The sequence below is a fragment of the Thalassophryne amazonica genome, chromosome 7, assembly GCF_902500255.1.
Source record: "Thalassophryne amazonica chromosome 7, fThaAma1.1, whole genome shotgun sequence".
NCBI classification, from domain to species: Eukaryota; Metazoa; Chordata; class Actinopteri; order Batrachoidiformes; family Batrachoididae; genus Thalassophryne; species Thalassophryne amazonica.
Window position 1 is genome coordinate 73,765,575 of NC_047109.1, and position 18,356 is coordinate 73,783,930.

Genomic DNA, 18,356 nt, shown 5'->3' on the forward strand with positions numbered 1-18,356 from the left:
AAAACCTGGATTAATCTTTTTAGTCACATAGCACTACTATTATTCTGAACACTACTGTATATGCCTTCTGGATCACCAGATCTTTCATTTGGAAGTGATGAAAGCACAGGATAACTGGTCGGGGTTTTCGTCCGTGAGCTGGTGTAGGCTCCAGTATGCCCAGTCCAATTCCGGTGGTGAAGTGAGCACCTCCGTTCCAAAAACATCGATGAGGAGTTGGGAGAAACAAACAGAAGGGCGCAGACCCTCAGTAGCTTCAGATCAACCCACCCACAGGCTAAGTTCTGCCATAGTTTCTCTGTCTCGTTCAGACTTAGTTTTAAACTTGGACATTTTGCAGGTGGTCAGAAAGTGGAAAATATGAAAAATAAAACTGGGATTCCAGACAAAACGTATAAGGTTTGCAAGCAGTGATGAAAGTGAGCCATGGAAAAAAAAAAAATTCTGAAAATTTTTGGCAAGCGCCAAAGGCACAAACCCCAGGCAGGGGGTCTGGGGGTTCTCCACCAGAAAAAAAATATGAGATCAGATCCATTCTGGTGCATTTTCAGATCTATTTACCCAACAAAATATTTTTTTATTTTTTTGGGGGGTCAGGCCAAGTTTCCCACTCCAGTCTTTTCACACAACTTGTGCATGTTTTGCTTATTGTATTGTGCTTATAGTTAAAAAATAAAATAAAAGATATTTAAAGCGGAGACTTTTCTTGCAGTTATGGCAGTAACAATTAAAAAACTGTGTAGCTTTATTTGGTACAAATAAAAATAGATTGAACAATTTATAAATATAAAATGCTCACTCAGCTCTACAGTGACTGATTTAACTTACTACAGCTAGAAGGCTAACGTTAGCTCACAAACTTCAGCAGAGCATCGTCACATATCATTTTCAATTACTTATTTCAGACAAATTTTTGTCTGTTGCTCAAACTCATTCATCTTGTGGTTTTGACTTGCAGACAGAGTAAGAGTTAAACTCTCATCTGAATGCTAACAGCACTAGCATTTTGTAGCAGCTGGAAGGGTCACCACAAATGTGCCATTACTGGAAGAAATATGCAGCTCATAACTTTTAATGTCCACCAAAGTAAACCATTATAGGAGAACCACTGCGCAGTCTCCAAAAATATGACTTAATAAACTTCCAAAACGAAATAACCTTTTTTCTTCTTTGGAGATTATTGGCAGCTTGCAAACCAACACAGCGCATTACTGCCACCAACTGTTTGGGTGTGTAACTGAATGGAACTGAATGAATGGATTGTGATGTATGCTACTAAAAATAACCCCGAAACGTTCACCACATGAGTAAAAACCCGGATTTCCGGTAATTTCCAGAAGACTTTCATCACTGGCAAGGCAAAAAAGTGAACAGCGCAGCAGAGCCATAGCAGAAGTCCCCAAGATTAAAAATTTACAGGGGAGGGATAAAGAGTTCTAAGTGCAGACAAGCTGCTGCAGAAAAAGGAAAAAATGTGCCACGAGGACCAAACCAAAATAACACATGCAGCTAGAAGCCTGAAGAGAATAATGTGCTGACCTCTGTTTCCACCTGTACTTTGACCTTCAGTTGGCTCTCTCTGTATTGGTTTGCTCTTGAGACCTGCTCCTCAATTCCACACAGCACTGCCTCGCACCCGGCACACCTGGGACAGAAGTAGAAGGTGGTAAGTAAACAGGTCCACATCCCATAGGCATAAATCCTCAGCATGCACACAGACGGGGTCACTGACCACTCCTGGAGCGTGTTGATTATGGTAGGAAGCTCATTGGGGCCGAGGTCACGACCCACGCTGCAGTCCACCTCCACCTGCTGGTTCCTCTGGTCCAGTTTACCCTGGATGATGTCGCAGTAGACGGCCTCGATCAGGAGATCCTCCAGCTCCCGCACATTCTTCAGCTCAAGCTGCTGGAGCAGCAATGAGTATGGCAGGCACTGATGGCATAAAAAGTGATATGGACAGATTTATCATCACATGCTCTTTCTTAAAAATGGCATACAGCTAGTATCAGAATCAAGCCGTTTGATGCCTACATGCGTGGAAAGGTGTGGAATATTGAAGAAAAAAAATGGGGCAGGACTGATGATTATAGAAAGAATAATTATGAGATAACTGGAGAGAAAAATCATTAATAAAAAGTGGAAGTGAAAAAAAAGGACAGTAGAAGAGGTAGGATATGATTGGAAAACAAGAATTACCACAAAGAGAATTACATCTTATTCTATATGATTTGGGCAATGGCAGCTTGTGCTGGTGTGTTTCTCTTAAAAGAGTTGAGGTGGGAAAGCGTCTCTCTTACTTTATGTCTAACTGACATGATACAAATAAAGCACAAGCTTAAAATAAAACACCCAAATGCACAAAGCCATGACTGTTTTGACATAATTAATATGACTACAGCTACAATTAAAAACACAAAAAGAAAGCTCATCTGCTTTTTGCTTGCAAAAGAAGGAAAAACGTACCTTGAGGTTTGATGCCAAGCTGATAATGGACAGATGGCGGAGTTTGTTCCTTTGCGCTGGGGTCAACTCGGGAAGAGAGGCAGCTCTTTCTAGAGTGGGATTATAGCAGCAGGATGTAAGAAGACTGAGGGTCAAACATATTATTGGCACGTCGTTTATTACTTTGAACAGCAGCGTTACACAGAGAGACAGGGGTGAGCAGATAGCTTTTTAAAACAGACAGCGAACAGAGTCGGAGAAGATGGGTCTCCAGCGACTGCGTCTGCTGCCGTGCTTCCCTGCTGACAGATTCACACCCCCGAGACGTCGGCTCTGACAGCTCCTCTAATGCTGCACTACTCGGCTCTGTGAAGGTAAATGTGCTCCGTGTTGGCAGGACTAGAATGGGAACAATAAACTAGGCTATGTTCTTTTTTAAGGCTACTGGCTGACACTATGCATATAAAACATGATTAATATTCCACTTCTTAAACTTCTGTTACAACGACACCAACTTCAGTCAGAAAAGATGACTATTATCCGTCTGTGACATCAGTGTTTCGACACTGACGAGAATGAGCCGATCAAAATGCCTGACCACAGCTGACCCTAAGGGACAAAAAGTCATATTTTGTTTGTAAATTACCTGCCTGCAGACTGTCAGAAGGACTAGTTAGGCCTCTGTGTCAAGGTGCCTGCTTCACAGCACAGAAAATACAGCTCATATTAAGAGTTACAGGACCAGCCTATTACTTATTTACACTGTGCTGCCACTGCAATACCTTTGTAGTCGCAGTAGGTTCCGTAGGCAAAGAGGCTGAGGAGCTGGTATACTGGTGCATGTGGGCTGTTCTCCAACTGTGATTTAGAAGGAAAAAAGAAACATGATTAAATATAATACAAAAACCTACACAAGAAACTCTCAGAGCCAGTTAGACCTGCTAACAGTAAAACAATCAGACAATATTCTTCAACCAGTACATTTCTTCTAATGGATCTATGTTTTGTAATAAGATTGACTTAATTCTTTCTTTTTACCTCTTGTAGGATGGCATTCCAGTATAGGCAGCCTCTGTCGATCTGTAAGTAGGATGTCTTGAAAACTAAAAATCTATTTTCATTAAATGCAATTGCTCTCATATGAGGTGACAAGCCAATCAGAATGCAGGAGTTAATTATCATTCTCTTTAACAGTGTGAAATGGGATATTCTTTTTTAAAATAACTGGCTAATTAAAATTTAATGCAGCTATCCTGAGAAAAACTGGAGGGTGTGTGTATCACAGGACACACTCTGCACAAATGCAATCAGACACCGATCTTAATCTGGCAAATTGCAAAATATTGTGGATAATGATCGTATTCTGAAGGCTCTCTCTGCTTCCACTGCACCAATCCCCTTGGTAGCTGTTCTTGGTGTATTAGGTGATTTATTTTTTACATGGACATGCTACGATAGATTCAATGGACACTGTTCTTTCCAGAAACAAAGAAACCATAATGTTCTGCAGCACACTTAAAAATAGGAATACATGCCATTCCCCTGTGAATTAATGGGCTTTGGAAAAACCTAGGCACATACTCTATAAAATGCAGTGCCTGAATGAAAATAAATACTATAACCTTGTAAGTAAGCAAATTAAAGGGGCATATAATGAGGATAAACTGATTAGATGTCAGGTAACTCTGATGTGCCAGAGAAATCCAAAAAGAAACTTTGGATTTGTTTATGTAATACTGCATATATTGCTCTGAAGCCGCTGTCAAGTCACATGCAAGGAGAAACAACAGTTGATGTGATATTTTTGTTGAATTGTCTGCATTAAAACTGAATGTCTACAATTCAACCACATCATTAATGTGTCATTTCAATGCCACTGTGGTGGTGTAAAGAAGCACAAATACAGAAATTGTGCCACTGTGCAATTACCTATATGTATCTGTCTGTATGTACTTACACAAAATATTTCAGTATGGTCAGAAACTACATCTGTGTTCATGCAGTCTGATCATCACTGACCACCTCTGAATGTGATTTGGGTCTTCATCTTCTGACTGGCTTGGATACATCTGCACTCATGTCTAACTGTGATGATGTCAGCGGTTCGCCTCAGATGGATTTTGAAGTCTTAATAGGTTCAAAAACAAAAGAGGACAATAGAGTGCACATGTACCTCTCTGACATTAGGCAGTTCCAGGATGTCGGAGAAGACGTAGAGGCCGGGGGTTTCCAGCAGAGAGCTGACAGCCTGGGCCAGAGCTGAGCCTGACAGAGACAGGAGCTGCTCCACCTCCATCTGAAGCCAGAGGACACAAGTGTCACAGACACCATTAGCAGGACCGACAGGAGTACCAGAGACATACACATCTGTGCATTGTCAAAATCTAGGAAATATCATCTCTATAATTGCCTGGACACTGCTCTCAGCATTTTGGCTGTGGAAAATCTCATCTAGGGACACGGGTTCACAATTCTCCTGAAAGGCACTAACAATCACAGTGCTGAATGTCCTCCACAGCATGAATGAAGTCTATCCTGTGGTTACAACACGAGACAGAAATTCCTAACCTGTTCAAAGAAATGATCCACTCTCTCTTTAGATTCTGTATCTAATGGCCAAATAATCGTGACCAAAGCACTTGACCTATAAATTTACTGAGAAATGTACAGTTTATAACCTAGATGTACTGGTTAGCAACAGTGTGGGTAACAAATGAATGTGAAGAAGGGTGAGTATATTCATCAAAAACCATTCACTGCCATAGGAACATAATGCAAATGTATTACTAGGCTGAGGGCACAGCAGAATAATTACCTGCGCTCGAGCAATACTGCTGGAAATGAAGAGAAAAACTAAAACCACTACAATCTCTTCTCTCAGTTTCTCCCAACTCTGAAAACCTTTTTAATAAAATAACACCACAGTGGGACACTAGTGTTACTGAAATATTTCCAGATGAGCAATTGACTCTTTTTGTGTTTGTCTGATAGAGATTCCAAAATATTTATTCAAGTAGACACCTTCAGATAAGCAAGTAAGTTGAATCTGAAAGGAGAAAAATTATCATTACAGTTTGCATCAGACTCATTTCTGTTAATATTGAGAATTTATACGCACTTAATACAACAGAGGGCCTGAATCCCCAGTGTTTTGCTCATACTAGTGTGGTTTTTGCTCAACAATGATGTTGGCTTGTACAAAGATTTTCTTATTGTAGCAATCATAAATTGATACATAGCAGCATCCATGCACATCTTCCATATAGTATCCGCATCCTAAATGATACCAAGTCAGCAGATTGCAGAGGAATGTGGTAGAACCAAATAAATTAACCTATATTTTCCAGATATTATACATTTTGTAAGTGGGAGTATTCTGAAAGTTGACGCATACAAAAGGATGAAACTGTTTTGTATTTCTTTAACATTTAAATGAACACAGAAAGAGGCATATGTGGAATTACTAAATATGCAAAAGATAGCTGACCATATGCCTCAGTTGTTAAACCATATTTCAAGGTAACATGACCATACAAAGACACTTGATAGTTATTATAATGATAAACTGATTTTTATTGTAAAAAATGTTCTTTGCTAATGGCTGCATTTTCTGTTGGTCTCTGTTCATCTTGCAAGTTTATTTGGTCCATTAGTTTCAGCTGTGTAAATTGTGCTTCATGTCAGGATGATTGTTAATAAGTAAGTCCCTTCGGCTGCTCCTGTTTTCACTTGGGGTCGCCACAGCAGATCCAAGGTGGTGGATTGTATTTTGATTTGGCACAAGTTTTTATGCAAATACCCTTCCTGACGCAACTCTATATTACATGGAGAAATGTGGCAGGGGTGGGGTTAACAGACACACGCGCCAAAAAGGCATTATGGGAAATACGTCTCCTCTCAATCACCACCCCCCCCCCCCCCCCCCCTTCAAAATGCATAGAACACTGCCATCTACTAGATGGGAGTGTGAATAGCGGCCAAGGTGTAATTGTTGGTCGCTATTCATTGCGCTGAATCACACTTCACAAACAGAATTTTCAGTTTTGCAAATGCCTTTTTTTTCAAATGAAAAAAATTACATATTTACAAATACACATTTATTTGGAGAAACCAACACATGTTACAGTAACTTGTGTGTTGGTTTTACAAATTAAAAAAACCAACCAATCAGTGATAGAGAGGAGACTCATTTCCCATAATGCTGTTTGGCACGTGTGTCTGTTAACGCTCAAACCTTCAGAATTAGCGTATTACTTTAAAAGATATGTGCGACATTTTCACTTTGTAAAAATGACAGAGTTGCTGTTAATGTCAATAAAATGTCCGGAATTAGTTTTGTTTATAAATGAAACCATGAGTGAAAAGTGCCTTGCTTTTCATGTCTCCTGCCACACCTCTAAGTTGTTGCATGTAGAGAGTAAATGACACTTCCTTACAGCAGAGGGCAGGGTGCACAAAGACAAAAGCTCTGGCTTTTGTCAGCACCTCAGCAGTGCTTAAACTCGAAACTGGCTTATCAGCAGCTGACAGTGTACCGAGTCAATACTAAAAGTTAGCGATCAGCTGTAACTTCCACTAATTTTTTTAGCGGTTTACCAGTTTAGTGTTAAAAGTTAACTTTCCAGTTAGCGGATTAGCAGTTATCAAAGCTAACTTTTGGTTAGCTGTACCCACCACTGTAATGATATATATTATATATATATATATATATATATATATATATATATATACACACACACACACTCAACAAAAATATAAACGCAACACTTTTGGTTTTGCTCCCATTTTGTATGAGATGAACTCAAAGATCTAAAAACTTTTTCCACATACAAAATATCACCATTTCCCTCAAATATTGTTCACAAACCAGTCCTAAATCTGTGATAGTGAGCACTTCTCCTTTTGCTGAGATAATCCATCCTACCTCACAGGTGTGGCCATATCAAGATGCTGATTAGACACCATGATTAGTGCACAGGTGTTCCTTAGACTGCCCAACAATAAAAGGCCACTCTGAAAGGGTGCAGTTTTATCACACAGCACAAGCCACAGATGTCGCAAGGCCGATGTCCAGGGCAGATGGCAGACAGCGTGTTGTGGCGTCATGTGGTGTAGAAGCGTTTTTCTGTATGTCAGGGTTGTGGATCGAGGGCCCATGGTGGCGTGGGGTTATGGATGGGCAGGCGTCTGTTATGGACTAAGAACACAGGTGCATTTATTGATGGCATTTTGAATGCACAGAGATACTGTGACGAGATCCTGAGGCCCACTGTTGTGCCATACATCCAAGAACCATCACCTCATGTTGCAGCAGGATAATGCACGGCCCCATGTTGCAAGATCTGTACACAATTCTTGGAAGCTGAAAATGTCCCAGTTTCTTGCATGGCCGCATACTCACCGGACATGTCACCGATGGAGCATGTTGGGGATGCTCTGGACCGGCGTATACGACAGCGTGTACCAGTTCCTGCCAATATCCAGCAACTTCGCACAGCCATTGAAGAGGAGTGGACCAACATTCCACAGGCCACAATTGACAACCTGATCAACTCTATGCGAAGGAGATGTGTTGCACTGCATGAGGCAAATGGTGGTCACACCAGATACTGACTGGTATCCCCCCCAATAAAACAAAACTGCACCTTTCAGAGTGGCCTTTTATTGTGGCACATCTGTGCACTTATCATGGTGTCTAATCAGCATCTTGATATGGCACACCTGTGAGGTGGGATGGATTATCTCAGCAAAGGAGAAGTGCTCACTATCACAGATTTAGACTGGTTTGTGAACAATATTTGAGGCAAATGGTGATATTGTGTATGTGGAAAAAGTTTAGATCTTTGAGTTCATCTCATACAAAATGGGAGCAAAACCAAAAGTGTTGCGTTTATATTTTTGTTGAGTGTATATATATATATATATATATATATATATAAACATTTTCTTTCATTTTTGTTAACACAGCAAGGAATTTTCAGCCAATTTTTAAAAGAGTGAGGCAGGCTGTGATAGTGGACAGACGGCGCCAAAGCTGTATGAAAAACACAAATTTGACCACTCTGGTGTCACCTGGTGGCCAATGCATACAATCCCCCACTGATTTTTTTTTTTTTTTGTTGTTGTCATTTTAAAGAGGGTAAGTCTTGCCCTTTCTAATACAATAAAAATCTTGCTGGGGGATTAAACGCGTATTGAGTAACAGCCTTCACAAATATGAGCATTTCTGAAAATTCGTCAACTTGAAGAGCCCCCTATAGTCAACGCGTTCAATCCCCCAACCCAGATTAGTGATTATTTTGAAGAACTGTCCTCCTATAATACTTAAATCATAAAAGTACTTTGGGGGATTGAACGCATTTCATGTAAGAGCTGCCCAAATCTTTCCTGTTCAACAAATTTCAGTTTAAGGCCATTCGGGTGTGGAACTTTGATGACCCCTGGTGAGGTCACCGTATGGAATTTGGCCCAAATTTTGGTGTATGTTGTTTGGTGGAGGGTGCATCCAGTTACCCAAAGTCTGAGCAAAATCTGAGTTGCTCACTATCACAGCCCCATGTAAACTGCATGATTCTTATAAACATTGGCTCATAATTTCTAAACATCTTAGTTTTATTTTGGGATGTTTTTACTTTTTACACACAGAACAAAATAATTTTACAAAAACTACAACAGGTTTTTTTTTCCAGTACAGGAGGGCACACACACTTAAGCTGGGCTTACACTGTGTGAGTTTTGGCCGTTTTTCAGCCGATTTTTCACTCGTGCGAGAATTTTTTGGATCGCGCCAAGTTTCAGCTTAATTGCGCGTCCTGCATCGTGTAGTATACAGGGAGTAACAAGCTGCATTTAACCTCTCACGACCACCTCCCGATCAGCAATTGTATGGTCGGATGAAAATTAAACCTGTTTGATATTCTGGTCAGCCGTCGTGAGGGTATCCCACTGCTGAAGCAGCACTACAAGCGTCTCTCGCACTGTGCATGTGCAAACACCGAAGAGAGTATAAACAGTGATCATCTTTCTGCTCTCTTTGGGAGAGCAGCTTCTGTTTCTGTTTCTGAGTCTGACGTGTGGTTTTTGAACGTACAATGTGAGCAGCCAGATCGCATCAGAGCATCGGGCCGTATAGTGTGAGAACATAAATTGTGCACTCTGAACTTTTACACTGTGTGGTTTTGTCGCACAGTTTGAGCTAGAGCCAAGTACAACGATTGAAAATATCGTACAGTGTCTGCCCAGCCTTACTGATTTGAATGATGTCAGTGGGAGCAGCATGCACCAATATTTCACCCTCATCTTCCTGATATTCTCAGAAAATTATTGACCATGTTTGACTACGACATCATCTGGCTTTACACAGAACACAGCGCAGAGAGACCGCTACTTTTAATTTTAATCACGTGAATAATGCACACCTTTCTTCTCCACTCACAAGCAGCGCACAAAATTATTTCAATGACATATACATCTTGATTTCAAGCATATGAAAACAATCTGTATGCGTGCCAAATAAAAAAATTATTTATTTACATTTAAATTAATTAACAAACCAATACCGAGGTGAATTAGTTTTAGGACTGTGAATGCCTGTCGATAGGCAACCTACAACTAGCTTCACAGCTGCACACCAGAGAGTTTCCTGGTTTGCAGAACAGAACTTTAACACATTCCTTTTATGAAAAGACACAAAGAATTCGAGCAGTATGGGGCCGAGTGACAAAGACATAATTTAGAGCATTACTAATGTAAAATGCCAAAATCTAATCCAAATATCAACACAATAACACTGCATTTTACAGTCTAAAATACGATTTTCCTCTTGACTGGAGCTGGGCCATCTGACAGCCATCAGAGCGTGCTGTTTTTAATCATGTGATGCTTTTTAACAATTGGGCTATGGGGAAAGTAAAAATAGCATTCATATTTCTATGTTATAGAATTGGCTATGTTAAAAAGACTTCATGGTTGTGAATATTATTTTTCAAAAGTAATAGAATGGTGGACATGGTCATAGTGAGATGTTGTGGGTCTTTGTTTTGATTTCTGAAGGCAGGGGTTAGCAGCATGTTTTCAATTAGTTTTTTAAGCAATATTTGGTTTGAAAGTTTCCCATTTTTATTATTGTTATAAAATATAATTTTGGCTAAGGTAAAACAAATTACTGTTTTAAGCAATCAGCATTTTAGGCTTAGCTATCACATTCAAAGCTTAACTGCTTATGCATTTGCACATTAAGTCAAACATTCGGAATAGGCTGCAGGGGGAACATCTTGCAGCCTGCATGCTGCTCTCCACTAATGGGCCACAGGTGGCTGACTTCCCATTTCAGGAAGCAGTAGAACCGTTTTTCAAAAAACCTTGGAAAATTTGCTGCACCAACCAAAGCTGCACACTTTGTAAGATTAAAAAAGGCTTTGTATTGTAGTATTAGTAACAGTTATGCTGTTTGTGTAGCCATAGTATTATAGCAACCAAAGCTGCACAGTGTAGGAGTAAATGAGGGCTAGTATTATAGTATTGGTTGTAGTATTAACCAACGTTACACACTCTGTAGAAATAAATGCAGGCGTAAATAAGTACTATATTAATGATGTCAATACTTCTATAAATGTATTTAATTCAATGTGTTGTTGCTTTGTGGATAAATTAAAAAAGTAACAACTATTAGATTTTCTGGTTTATTTTCATAATTTCTCTGCAATGAATCTGTTGGAACAGACCCCCACCCGAGTACAAAACTGAAACTTAATGCCACCCCCCCCCCCCCCACACACACACAACCAAATCTGCTACTGCCTAAATCCAGTGGTGGGCACGGTTCCGATAGTCCGATAACCGATAATTATCGAAGATAACGTTTTCATTATCGGATTATCTTTTCAGATAACTTTGAAAACCATTAGCGGACTAATTATCTTCCGATAAATTTTTGCCCAATAATTTTTAAACCGTTAACATGATAAACAAAGCTGAACAGCTACAAACCCTTATAAAATTTTTAAATCAGTTGAGCACCTACCTGTTAACTGTGTTGTAGCAGATGTGTAGTTCTATCCTCTGCAAACAGGATGACAGCTGCTTCTAGAAGAAACACTCTATCCACTGCAGGCAAAGGAGAACTGGCCACCAAAAAACAAACAAACAAACAAACAAAAAAAAACTAATTTCTTTTAACTCCATACTGATACGTGGGCAATATTACCCAAGTCATCCAGAGGCATACATTTTTAATTTATGGTTCACACTTAATCAATCTAATTTCAGACAAGTTATTTATTTAAACATCATGTCTGAAGTTTTAAAAAGTGAAAATATCAGATATATGTTTTTAGTTTTAAAGTAATGCGCTAATTTTTAGGTTTTAGTGTGGACATGCTGTGTATCTCAGTACATTCACAACATGAGAAATGCAGTTGAGACACTCTGATCCGGCTCCACGGTTAGCAGCATTAAACTCGAGTGCCTAAAACTCTGGAGAATATATTCTCTGGGTTTATAGACGTTGTTATTGTGTTTGCATTTATTAAATTCCACGCATTTTAAATGTAGCAGACACAGATTATCTGGAATTTTGTTTTGCCAAGTTTCAAGGTCTCTACTGCCATCTACTGGCCAGTCGTGTTCACGGCAGTATTTGCCCTGAAGCTGGGCTGATATTTTCAATCACTGTACTTGGTTCCAGCTCAAATTGTACCACAGAACCGCATGGTGTAAAAGTTCAGAGCGCACGATTTATGTTCTCACACACACTGTACGTTCAAAAACCACGTCGGACTCGTGTTTCCAGAAGCAAAACATGAACAGAAGCTTTTTTTCCCAAACTTAATTTACAAAAACTCTCGACGGGAGATAAAGTTAAAAAAAAACAAAAAAAACAACAAAAACATTAGGCTTGTAGCACTTCGGCAGCGGGATACCCTCACGACGGCTGACCACAATATCAAACAGGTTTGATTTTCATCTGACCATACGATCGCCGATCAGGAGGTGGTCGTGAAATGTTAAACGCAGCTTGTTACTCCATGTATACTAACGATGCAGGACATGTGATTACCTGAAAACTCTGTGCGATCCAAAAAATTCTCACACGAATGAAAAAATCAGCTGAAAAAGGGCCAAAACTCGCATTGGCACCAGTAGACCATGGCAGTGTTGTATTTATTTTGACACCGGTTATATCAGATGGTTATCTAATTACAACTTCGCTTTTTTTTTTAACAAATAAAAAAATGGCATATTTTACAAAAGCACATTTATCTGTAAACACCAACACATGACACCTCACATTAATGTGTTGGTTTACATAATGAATGAGTCAACCAATCAGTGTTAGCGGAGGCGATTTTACCCAGAATCCTTTGCGATCTGTCTGTGTTTGTTACAAAAATTCAGAATTAGTGCATTATTCAACATTAAAAGATATATGTTATATCTTAACTTTGCACAAATGACAGAACTGACATTATTGAGTTATTCTATCAGTATTCATTTTTATTTACACCAAACCATAAGTTAGCATTGCTTTATTTTCCAAGACCTCTGCCTGATGGCAGCATTGTGACTGAGTAGTGAGTTGAGCTTTGTGGCTCCCCTCAGCTGTGTTTGTGCTGGAAGCCATGTAGTAAACTGGAGCTTCCAGCAGGGGGCAGGACGCTCAAAGACACATGTGCTGACTCATTGTTTGGGTCTGTCGTTGTGTTTGATGCTTCCAGAAGTGATCGTGGTGTTAAAACTCAAAATCAGCTTGTTAGTGGTTGCAAGTGTACCAGAGACAATACTGGAATTTATCAGCTATCGGTTATCTGTAACATCCGATACATTTTTTGGGTGGTTTATTGTTTTATCTTTATCAAAGATAACTTTTCAGTTATCTGATTATATGTTATCAAAGTTATTTTTTTTGTTATCTGTGCCCACCACTGCCTAAACCCAACAACATAAGGGAAGCTCTCGCTCTCTCTAGATACACATACATACACACACATTTATTGATTACAGTGAGCCAAATACGTATTTGATCCACTGTCGATTTTGCAAGTTTTCCCACCTACAAAGAATGGAGAGGTCTACAATTTTTTTATTGTCTGTACACTTCAACTGTGAGACAGAATCTAAAAAAAAAAAGTTCAGAAAATCTCTTTGTATGTTGTTGTCCATTCAGCTGCTCCTGTTTTGTTTGGGGTAACCACAGAGAATACAGCCAGATCTGCATTGGTATTTGGCACAGGTTTTACAGTGAGGAAAATAGGTATTTGAACATCCTGCGATTTTGCAAGTTCTCCCACTTAGAAATCATGGAGGGGTCTGAAATTTTCATCTTAGGTGCATGTCCACTGTGAGAGACATCATAATTTAAAAAAAAAAAATCCGGAAATTACAAAGTATGATTTTTTTTAATAATTTATTTGCATGTTACTGCTGCAAATAAGTATTTCATCACCTGCCAATCAGCAGAAATTCTGCCTTCAAAGACCTGTTAGTCTTTGAGGGCCTCGTGGCGTATCAATGATCCTAAGAAAGGTGAGGAATCAGCCCAGAACTCCACGGGAGGAGCGGTCAATGACCTGAAGAGAGCTGGCACCACTGTTTCCAGGTACTGTGGGTAATACACTAGACGTCATAGGATAAATCATGCATGGCACGGAAGGTTCCCCTGCTTAAATCAACACATGTCCAGGCCTGTCTTAAGTTTGCCCATGACCATTAGATGATCCAGAGGAGTCCATGGGAGAAAAGTTATGTGGTCAGATGAGATCAAAATAGAACTTTTTGGTCTTAATTCCACTCGCCGGGTTTGGAGGAAGAAGAATGCTGAGTACCATCCCAAAAACACCGTCCCTACTGTGAAGCATGGGGGTGGAAGCATCATGCTTTGGGGTGTTTATCTGCATATGGGACAGGACGACTGCACTGTATTAAGGAGACGATGACCGGAGCCATGTATTGCGAGATTTTGGGGAACAACCTCCTTCCCTCAGAGCATTGAAGATGCGTGGATGGGTCTTCTAACATAACAATGACCCAAAGCACACAGCCAGGATAACCAAGGAGTGGCTCCATAAGAAGCATATCAAGGTTCTGGAGTGGAAAAGCCAGTCTCCAGACCTAAACCCAATAGAAAAATCTTTGGAGGGAGCTCAAACTCCGTGTTTCTCAGTGACAGCCCAGTAACCTGGCTGATCTAGAGAAGATCTGTGTGAAGGAATGGGCCAAAATCCCTGCTGCAGTGTGTGCAAAACTGGTGAAAAACTACAGGAAACGTTTGACCTCTGTAATTGCTAACAAAGGCTACTGTACCAAATATTAACATTGATTTTCACAGGTGTTGAAATACTTATTTGTAGCAGTAAGATACAAATAATTATTAAAAAAAAAATCAAACATTGTGATTTCCGGATTTTTTTAATTTTTTAGATTATGTCTCTCACAGTGGACATGCACCTAAGATGAAAATTTCAGACCCCTCCATGATTTCTAAGTGGGAGAACTTGCAAAATCACAGGGTGTTCAAATACTTATTTTCCTCACTGTATGCCAGATGTCCTTCCTGACACAACTCCAGTTTTTTCCGAAGAGGTCTCCCATCCAAATACTAACCAGATCCGGCACTGCTTAGCTCTTGAGATCTTACGGGATCAGGCTGACACAAAGCAGAATAGTGGCTCTGAGAGGCATTATCTTCAGTTTAATGAGGCTCCTCCGAGCATGGCGCTAATTTCAAAATGTTCAAAATTTAGCAACAACAGCGTGGGGCAGTTTGTGTAGGAGGTTTTAGAGGCATGTGTGTGGTGCTTACAAGTATGCTAAAAGCCCATTATCCATGCGCCTGGCAGCTATGCAGGACCTGAGAGGCTATTTTTGGCTGCCCTCTTGCGCACACAATTCCACTTGCTCTGTGCGCCAGACGCTGTATATAAAATAATTATTTTGTAGCGGAATAATCATTTTCTGCCAAACCCTGGATGCTGAAAACACCTCTAATCACTTCTGAAATCACAGAAGACTGTTTCATGCTTTTTTCCTCTTTCCTGCTCCATGTGGAATGTATTTTGAACAGCTTAAGGTAACTATTTTTAATGTTTTTATAGCTTGATAAAACAGTTCCTAGCTGTAAAAGTATGCCTATAGTTGATTTAATTTCTTGTTAATGGATCATATGAGGTCTGCTGTGTGTGCACACTGCGCAATGAGGCAGTGACTCATCACGCTCCAAACAAGCATTTAGGCAGAAGCCAGGTCACAGAAGAGTGATTTTTCAGTCAATAATGGACAAACACAAAGTTAAAATTTGGATGACTGTTTGAAAGTGGATGTGTGTTTAAGGCTGCGGAAGAAATAATTCCTGTGAAGCCACTAAAAGCAATGCAGAGCTGTGCAGCAACACAGAAGGAGAGCGCACAAAAGACCAATTTTGTAGACAAAACACAAAGTTAAAAGTTGTATCACGGTGACTTGTAAGCTGCGGAAGAAATAAAGTTTTTTTTTTCTTTCAAAGTGATCTACAGGTGAATATAATTAATCGGCCACCTCATTCTGTATGCAGAATGGCACCGCACACAAAGAGGGACTTTGCAGAATTAAACGGAGGAGAACACAAGTTAAAAGTGGGATCATGGTGTGAAAATGACTATGTTTAAAACCAGGGAAAAAATAAAGCCAGCAAGCCAGGGATGGAAAGGAAGCCAGTGAGAAGGCACAGAGGTGGCTGTCCATGAATGGAGAACAGCAGTGCATGCACAAAAGAGTGATTTTGCAGAAATAAATGACAAACATAAAGTTAAAAGTGGGATCTACGGTGTGTGTGTTTAAAGCCACAGAGGAAATAAAGCCAGCGAGCCACGGAGCCAACAAGGAGGCCACAGAGGTGGTTGTCCAGGAACCCTGGGTTGGTTCTAGCTGGCTGGTGCATTACAAGTGGACAGCAACCTGGTGCACAGCGCACAACCAAGGGACTGTACTGGAGCTTCTAATTTTGGATGGTATTTAAAAAATGTGACATCTTAAATGCTGCTGTGAATCTGTGAATTGAAAACCCACACTTTAAAGGCACCAGGTGTGGAAGGGCTGGGGGTTAGGACCAAACCCATGCCTAAACATGCGCCAACATTGCATTATCATGGCACTATCGCGGCACTACATGGCTTTGCATGGTTGATGCAAGCCATTTTAGGCTCTAATGACAGGTTGGTTGTGGCTCACTAGAGGACGCTACGTGGCTTATGCGGGGTACAGAGAGGCACATAAAGGCATATTAGTAGCAGATACATGATAGATGAAAATATGGGTCATTCTTCGAATAATTGCTGGCACACCCATGCATAGCTCATTATTCATGGCTTATTATATCGGTGGACCCAGGCTCAAGACGCCCTCCTATTCTGCACTCTTTACCTGTATTAATTGCGCCTGTTTGAACTTGTTACCTGTATAAAAGACACCTGTCCACACACTGAATCAATCACACTCCAACCTATCCACCATGGCCAAGACCAAAAAGCTGTCTAAGGACACCAGAGACAAAATTGTAGACCTGCATAAGGCTGGGATGGGCTGCAGGCCTACAGGCAAGCAGTTTGGTGAGAAGGCAAAACTTAGCATAAATAAGTAGAAAATGAAAGAAACACAAGATGATTGTCAATCTTCCTTGCTCTGGGGCTCCATGTAAGAGCTCACCTCATAGGGTAAGGATGATTCTAAGAAAGCCCAGAACTACACAGGAGGACCTGGTCAATGATCTGAAAAGAGCTGGGACCAGTCACAAAGATTACCCTGCAGGGCATGCAAGGCCCCCCTGCTCACTCCAGCACATGTCCAGGCCTGTTTGAAGTTTGCCAGTGACCATCTGGATGAGCGAGAGTAGGCATGGGAGAAGGTCATGTGGTCAGATGAGATCAAAATAGAGCTTTTTCATAGCAACTCCACTCGCCGTGTTTGGAGGATGAGAACAACCCCAAGAACATGTCCTAACCGTTTTAGGTACTAGATTTTAATGCTGTTGTCCGTGGAGCCTGATCAGAGTGTCTGAAATGCATTTCTCCTGTCGTGAACGTACTGAGATTACGCTATCACCCATAATACACCTGGACACAGCATGTCCACACTAAAACCTTAAAAATTAGCGCATTACTTTAAAACTAAAACATATATCTGATATTTTCACTTTATAAAACTTCAGGCGTGACGTTAATTTAAATAACTTATCCGAAATAAGTTTGGTTAAAATTTGAACCATAAGTTAAAAATGGATGCCTCTGGATGACTTGGGTGATATTGGCCGCGTATCAGTATGGGGTTAAAAGAAATTATTATTTTTCTTTTTTTTGGTGACCAGTTCTCCTTTGCTTGCAGAGGATACAGCGGTTTCTTCTAGAAGCAGTTTCTCCTCTGTTTGCAGAGGATAGAACTACACTGTTCACCTTTGTTTACCACGTTAACGGTCTAAAAATTATCAGACAAAAATTTATCTGAAGATAATTAGTCCAATAATGGTTTTCAAAGTTATCTGTAAAGATAATCTGATAATGAAAACTTTATCTTCGATAATTATTGGTTTTCGGATTATCGGAACTGTGCCCACCACTGCCCACACATACTGACAAACATATCTTGCAAAAATTAGATTTTGCCTTAAAAGCCAAGTGGCCTCTGTATATGTACCCGTGCATGTTGGGCAAGATATCGGGGGTGGGGAGTAAGATTTCCAGGGTGGGGGGTAAGATATCCAGGGGGAAGATAAACTGTTACACAAGTTCTCGATACCCAACCCTACGCGCGAACTGTGAAAATAAGGGCTCCAGTGAGCGCGTTGTGATCTAATATATAAGGCTGACCAAGTGTGCGTGTGTTTCAGTGTTCGTGTATGTAAGCTTTCAACCTAAGGGCAACAGTTACCTCCTCCATGGTGCCCC

At 40.4% G+C, this 18,356-nt stretch overlaps 1 protein-coding gene across 2 annotated transcripts in view; it reads right to left on the reverse strand.

The window, feature by feature from the left end:
- Window positions 1-18,356, reverse strand: part of cops7a (COP9 constitutive photomorphogenic homolog subunit 7A) — a 48,161-nt gene that overhangs the window by 12,332 nt on the left and 17,473 nt on the right. For both annotated transcript variants that reach the window (XM_034174458.1, XM_034174459.1), the window contains exons 2-6: window positions 4,619-4,741; window positions 3,228-3,303; window positions 2,467-2,555; window positions 1,733-1,935; window positions 1,540-1,645 (exon numbers count right to left, since the gene is read on the reverse strand). In XM_034174458.1, the coding sequence (XP_034030349.1) occupies window positions 1,540-1,645; window positions 1,733-1,935; window positions 2,467-2,555; window positions 3,228-3,303; window positions 4,619-4,741 (597 nt within the window). The remainder of the gene's footprint in view (window positions 1-1,539; window positions 1,646-1,732; window positions 1,936-2,466; window positions 2,556-3,227; window positions 3,304-4,618; window positions 4,742-18,356) is intronic.